Here is an 8,053-nt window from a genome sequence, read left to right as displayed (position 1 = left end):
CTATGTGACATACAGGGGCATAAGTATACACCCCCGATGTTAAAATACAGGGGGATTAGTATACACCCCCCCTAGGTTAAAAAAAGGGGCTAAGTATACACCCCCTAGTTAAAATACAGGGGCATAAGTATTACACGCTATGTTAAAATACAGGGGGCATGAGTATACCACCCCCCTATGTTTAAAATACCGGGGAAAAGTAACAACCCCCATGTTAAAAAAGGGGGCATAAAGTAACACCCCCCTAATGTAACTACAGGGGCATAAGTATGCACCCCCTATGTTAAAATAAAGGGCATAGTATACACCCCCATGTTAAATACAGGGGCATAGTATACACACCTATGTTAAAATACAGGGGATAAGTATACACCCCCATGTTAAATACAGGGGGCATAAAGTATACCCCCCTATGTTAAATCAGGGGCATAAGTATATACCCACTGTGTAAAATAAGGGGCATAAGTATACACCCCCCTATGTTCAAATACAGGGGAATAGTATTACCCCCCTATTTAAACTACGGGGGCATACAGTATACACACCCTATGGTAATAATACCGGGGGCAGAATATACAACCCTATGTTAAAATACAGGAGAATAACGTATACACCCACTATGGTAAATACAGGGGCATAAGTATTACACCCAACCTATGTTAAAATAAGGGCGGCTAAGTATAAACCCCTCTATGTTAGACTACAGGGGGGACATAAGTATTACACCCCATATGTTAAAATACCGGGGGCATAAGTATACACCCCCTTGTTAAAGACGGGGCAAAGTATACACCCCCTATGTGAAGTACAGGGGCTAAGTAAACCCCCCCCTATGTTAACATACCGGGAATAAGTATACACCCCCTATGCTAAATACGGGGCATAAGTATACACCCCCTATGTTAAAATAAAGGGGCATAAGTATACACCCCCCTTGTTAAAATCAGGGGCATAAGTATCACACCCTTGTTAAAAATAAGGGGGATAATAAGTGTAGTAAAGGCGCCGAGCTGAAGTCGTAGCGAGGGAGAGCGCAGACACAGATACGTTTGCTCTCCTCATTTGATCCCATTAGCAGGAAAAGGAAATAAAGCCATCCCCCAGTGTTGAGCTGCTCACACACACCACACACACAACACACACATCACACACACAGTCGAAACCACTTATGGAGCATACAGGAATGCGCAATAATAGACAATGTGCCTTTCCTGGATCTGTTTTGTTCCTGAAGACAACTGTGATATATTTGTAATGTGCGAATGCAATCCACAAGTATTCTACAGCGTCTGACACTTTATTCATAATGATATGGATGATGCAGTAAAAGACACACCAGCACCAGATACCCCCAAACCAAGTCTCCCTGTAAAGACTCTTCAGCCCAGGGTGGAGCAGGTAACACCCCAGGTAACCCAGGCACCCCCAAGCGTCTGTGCAAAAAGATGAATGTTAATGTTTGGACTTTTCTCCTTAGTATGAGCACTGAGAAAGAGACCCAGGCAATCATTGACTAGTACAATAACCAGGAAATGGTAAAAAAAAAAACCTTTTTTCAGTTATGTTAGCAAGCTCACTTTAGCACAAACTGCCCAACAAGTACTGCTTTGACGAAATGACCCAAAAAAGGACAAACATTTTTTTAAAAGGGACAAGAATTATGAAAAAAAGGACTCACACTCACACACATCTACAACACTGTCATCAGATACCCTCACACAATCTACACAACCTGCTATCCGATACACACTCACCACTCACATCGTCACACATGTCATTAGATACACACTCACCCACATCTACACACATGCTAAAGAACACACTAAAACACATCTACACACCTGCTAATCAGATACACACTCAACACATCGTAACCGCTCATCAGATACACACTACACACATCTACACACCGTCATAGGATACACACACACAAATCTACAAACTGATCATCAGATACACACTCCACACACATCTACACACCTGTCATCAAATACACACTCAAACACATCTACACACCGCTCATAAGACACACTCACACACAGCTACACACCTGCCCATCAGAGGCACACTCACACAAATCTACACACCTGCTCTCAGATACACACTCACCACATCTACACACCTGCTCATCAGATACACACTCACATCTACCAACAGTCATCAGATACAAACACATCTACCCACCTGCTCATCAGATAAAACACTCACACCATATCCAAACTGCTCATCAGATACACTCAAACCATCTACAACCTGCGCATCAGATACACACTCAAACACATCTACACACCTGATATACAGTACACACTCACACCATGAACACACCTGCTCATCAGATACACACTCACAACATCTACACCCTGCTCATCCAAGAATACACACGCACACAATCTTAACTCTGACTCATTCAGATGCACACTCCACACAACTCACACACCTCACACACACTCAAACACACTCCCACACATCTACAATCCTGCTCATCAGATACACACTAACACACATCTACACTCCTGCTCATCAGATGCACAATCAACACACTAACACACACTCAACACTACGCACACACCATCTACACTCCTGCTAATCAGATACACATCAACACATCTACACTCTGCCTTCATTCAGATACACACTCACACACATTACACCACCTTGATCTCAGGCACAACCACACCCATCACACTCCTGCTCATCGAACACACTCACACACATCTACAACACCTGCCTCATCAGACTGCACACTCAAAACATTACATACTGCCTCATCAGATAAACACTCAAACACTCTACCAAACTGTCATCAGATACACACACATCTAGACACCTGAACTCATCAGGATACACACTCACACACATCTTAAACACCTGTCTCAGATACACATCACAAACATCTACACACCTGCTCTCAGATGATCACTCACACATATCACACAACTGTCATCAGATGCACACTCACACAATCTTACACAACGGCTCAGCAGATACACACGCGAACAAACTACCACCACCTGCACTCATCAGACAAAATCACACCACATATACACACTGCTCATCAGATACACACTCACACACATCGAAACACCTGCTCATCCGATAAACCATCACACAATCCTACACACCTCTCATCAGATACAACTCACACAAATCTAACCCCTGCTCATAGATACACATCAAACAACATATCACACCTGCTCATCAGATACACACTCACACAAATTACACTCCGACATCCGATGCACACTCAAACACATCTAAACACCTGCTCATCCGATCACACTCAACACATCTACACAACTGCTCATCGACACCCTCCACACACATCTCGACTGCTCATCAGATGCACACTCACACACATTACACACTGCTAATCAGATAAAAACTCACACACAGCTACAACCTGTCTAATCCAGATAAACATCAACACATCTCAAACATGCTCATCAGCTCCACACTCCACCATCTACACACCTGAAATCAGATACAACCACTCACACACATCTACACACCTGCTCATCAGATGCAACACTCACCCACATCTAACACTGCTCATCAGATACACACTCCCACACATTACAACTGCTCATGAGATACACACTCAAACACATCTACACACCTGCTCATCAGATACACACACATCTACACAACAAGCTAATCAGATACACACTCACACAACGATCTACACACCTGCCTCATCAGATACACCACTTCAAACACATCTACCCACTGTCATCAGATAAACAATCAAAAACATCATACACACCTGCTCATTCAGATACACACTCGCAATACATTACCACTGACCCTCATCAGATCCACATCACAAAATCTACACCCTGTCATCAGATACACAATCACCACACATTCACACGCCGCATGGGGGAAATGGGTTCAGTGTCTTGCAAAGGACACTTCAAATGGAAGCAGGACAGGTATGAACCAACAACCTTCCAATGGCAGCAACCGCTCTACCTACAAAGGAAGAGAACGTAACAAATCTCACGTTCCAAAGTGAACGTGAGATTTAAACTTTTTAATAGGCCGGGGTTCATTGTCCCCCTTCATGTCTTCATCTGTATGTCTAAAAATAAAGGCAGAAAATGCCACAAAAACATAAAAAAAATAAAACCAAATAAAAATCATGATTGGTATTTTTCCCTTGAATCGTGGCAGGACGAGTTACAACCACCCCCCAAAATCCAAACTGACCCGTGCAACCCGACCCCAACCTCTATTAGAATAACCTCCACCTGCATAAAGGACATTCTGCACCATAGCTTGATGTGGAAAAGGCACAACCATGTTGCAGAAAAGTCCCAAAAATGCAGAAAATGTATCCCCCCCTCCACCAATCGTGTACCCCTCTATACAGGATGACCATTATAAAAGAAGATAGAAGACAGGCATTGTAAAATATGCAGAAAATGCACACCATGTGGCAGAGAAACACCCCAAAACGGCAGAAAAATGTAACCCCCCACCAATGTTGAAACCAAAGTCACGCCCTTGGACCAGACGTGTATACAGGGTGCACACTTATCATGGGATGTATAAAAACAGCTTTTAAATAGCAGAAAATGCTCAAAATGGCAGAAGACATCACCAAAATGTGGCAGAAAAATGACCAAAATGTGGCAGAACAAATGACCAAAAATACAGAAAATGTTACCCCCCCCCCCCCAAGGGGAACCCAAAGTCACGCCTGGGACAGACGTGTATACAGGGTGGAAATTATGTTAAAATATGCAGAAAATGCTCAAAAGTGGCAGAAAAAATGCTCAACATTGGCAGAAAAATGCTCAAAATGTGGCAGAAAAATCACAAAAAATACAAAAATGTACCCCCACCCCCCCCAATGTGGACCCAAAGTCCACGCCATTGGGACAGACGTGTATAAGGGTGACATTATCTAAAATATGCAGAAAATGCTCAAAATTGTGCAGAAAAATCACAAAATGTGGCAGAAAAAATCACCAAAACTAAGAAATGTACCCCCCCCCCCCAAGTGGAAACCAAAAGTCACGCCTTGGACAGACGTGTATACAGGGGACCATTTATCTTAACAATAGCAGAAAAGGCTCAAAATGTGCAGAAAACTCACCACAAATGTGGCAGAAAAATCACCAAAAATGTGGCAGGAAAAAATCCAAAAAATAAAGAACTGTACCCCCCCCCCCAATGTGGAACCCAAAGTCACAGCCCTGGGAACGACGTGTAGACCGGGTGACATTACCATGGATTTATAGGAACAGCATTTTGGAAATGCTGACATCTGGATCAGGTCCAACAGACACAGATTGGGAAGTGGAGAAGGTCTTACCTCGATGAGGAAGTCTCCGGTCCGGAGCCCCGCCTGCCATGCCACCCCCCCCTCGTCCACAGACTCCAGGTACTGCAGGGCGGGGAAGGCCGGCGTGGGGGTGAACTCCTCGATGGGCGTGTCCGCTGCACAGAGGGGGGACAGAGGCGGTAAAAAAGGGTTATAGAGAGGGCAAATAATACCTGCTGTACAAGACACTGGGGGGGGGGATCAACAGAGGCCCCCTTTACTATCTGTATTTATGTATTTTTTTCAGTTACAAGTACTAACTTTTTCAATATTATTCATGGTTAGCTACTTTTGCGAAACTATTTTAATGCATTCAACTTAATTTAATTTAACGTCACTCAGTACACGGGTTATGTTTTTTGACCATTGGCAACGACTTTACGAAATCTTTATGACGTCACTGACATTCAGCCCCCCCCCCCCCCCCCCCCCCTCTCACTGGCTGCTGTTTGCTGTTGTGTGTTTACTTGTGGATTTGTTTGTTTTTGCTCTATTGTAGAAAATGTAGCTGCTTGTAAGAGGAAAATGCCCCGCTGTGGGAGAATAAAATCTAATCTACGATACCATGTAGCATAGCATCTTACTATTTTAGGGATGGGTTCTTTTCATTCATTGAACCATTTATAATCAATAAAAGAAATCTGAATGGATCTGTCTGGGTTGAAGCTGTGAGTGGAGGTTTGGCGTGGCCTGCACGATTTGGGGATAAAAATATGAATTCACGATTTTTTGTTTTGGCTTAAAATTGACATAACGAATTCTGCCACAGCATGGTAAAAGTGTGCAAAAACTGTCAGAAAAAGCGATATTAATGTTGTTGTAAGGTGGTTGTTTGTTTCATGGGGACGAGAAGACAACACGAGGGATAAACACACACATGAAAAAGGAAATAATAATAAGAATAATAATGAGAATACATTTTAATTGTAATGCACTTTACATTTAACCAAATCTCAAAGGGATACAGGTAAGCTCATAAACGATATCATATCGATGTTTGGAGTACGTTCGTCCCTTCCTTATACCGCGTGCTGGACCAGGTTTGATGTTTCTGAAGAAACAGGAAACCAGGTGAAAACCCTTTTTAAATGAGTTCAGGCCCGTTTTTACATTGTATGTATGTCACTTTTATCCCTTTACTGTATAATAAATAGAATGAAGAATGACTGAATGAATGAAAACTTTGTTACCGCCAGGTAAAGTTCTGCCAGCCACGGTAGCAGACATAGGGCCCGACGCGGACAGGTTTCTGCTACGTGGGTACGGGTAGCCAGCGGCGCAACACGTAGCATTTAACCCTGGTGGTGTATCAATTTCGGGGACCCTCTCAGGGTCCGGGTCCACTGACCCCAGTGGACTTATATTGGGTTTTGAAAACAATTCTGAAATAAAATTTCATAATATATAACAAATTTGTATTTATTCAGTTTCCATCAGATGAGATAAATCTTGTTTAGGGATGCATCATATCTTACTAGCTCACTATTAAACATGGAAGTGGGGTTTTTATATAAAGATATAATGATGTTAAAAATCCAATATGGAAACACACATAAGTGTCATATCCAGAATAATGTCCTGAGCAGGAATAGTTTTCACGGAAATAAGGAAAGGACGTGATTTCAGGTATTCGGCGAAAAATGTAACTTGGACCATTTTTTCTTCTGTAAATTTTAAATGGGTCAATTTGACTGAATAAATCACAGGGGTTAAGAAAAGTCCATCAAGTCGAGACTCCACGAACTCGGCAGAGTATGCTTTACTGAACTCAAGTGAGCTCTCATCCGCTCCTCTCTCCTTTAGGTAAGGGGGACAGATTTTCAGACAAAACTCCAGGGGACATTCAGCGCAGAAGCGTATTTACCTCCAAAAAAAACGTCATGTTTTTTTTTGTAAACTTAAAACGGGGACACTAGAACTAGAGCTGTTCCATTTAGGGGCGGGACCCCCCCCCCCCCCTCCCCCAAGGTATGATCCTAGACCCCCCCATGCTTACTTCCTAATCAGTACACCTCAAGCTAGAAGTCCTAAAATTCAAGAAAAAAATCCATCTTATACCTTCACGGCAGAAAATAAAAAGTCCTAATATATCAAGATAGAAAGTCTCAATATTTCAAGATAGAAAGCTTAATATTCAAGATAGAAAGTCTTAATATTTCAAGATAGAATATAAATATTCATAATGTTAAAGTTTACGAACTATGGACAGCTTTTGCTTTAGCTCAAGGATTGGTTCGCAAACAGATCATGAGACTCAGATACAACAAAAATATGGGACATATTTTCCTTGACAGTGATGCATATAAACGAGATCGCTGCAACTGGAAGTTAACAGGATAATTGTCCAGCTTGTATTTACGTCATAAAGGTGAGTTTGCTTCTGACAGACTCAGATTAATATTATAGTGTTGAAAAATTATGGGAAGGAGTTCTAAGGAGGTCGACTTTATGTTAAAGATTAAGATCACTTTGTAAAACATAAAAGTCCGCGAAATTGAGTTTGCTAAACGAACCCGACTCCAGGTAAAGAATCAGTGATTTGACGCATCGTAACACACGCTTTCTAAAAACCTCTCTGAGCACCGCGGGCTACTGGCTGCCTGGAGCCCGCGTGTGTTGGGTGTGCGACCATCGGCTCCGTTTTGTCAGTTTTTTATTTCTTTCAGTCCAATTTCGGGTCCGTCAGTCACAGTGAAAACCGGGGACATTTCCGGGGACAGATCC

General features: G+C 42.5%; 1 protein-coding gene across 1 annotated transcript in view; it reads right to left on the bottom strand.

The window, feature by feature from the left end:
- LOC116685814 (SH3 and multiple ankyrin repeat domains protein 2-like) overlaps nucleotides 1–8,053 on the bottom strand; it is a gene marked incomplete in the record, with an annotated part of 236,568 nt that overhangs the window by 157,716 nt on the left and 70,799 nt on the right. The window contains 1 exon segment of the mRNA XM_032510775.1: nucleotides 5,321–5,445. Within this exon segment, the coding sequence (XP_032366666.1) occupies nucleotides 5,321–5,445 (125 nt within the window).

Source organism: Etheostoma spectabile, unplaced genomic scaffold (assembly GCF_008692095.1).
Source record: "Etheostoma spectabile isolate EspeVRDwgs_2016 unplaced genomic scaffold, UIUC_Espe_1.0 scaffold271, whole genome shotgun sequence".
Lineage (NCBI taxonomy): Eukaryota > Metazoa > Chordata > Actinopteri > Perciformes > Percidae > Etheostoma > Etheostoma spectabile.
The sequence above is the reverse complement of the archived record's forward strand: the minus strand, read 5'-3'. Positions and strand labels throughout refer to the sequence as shown.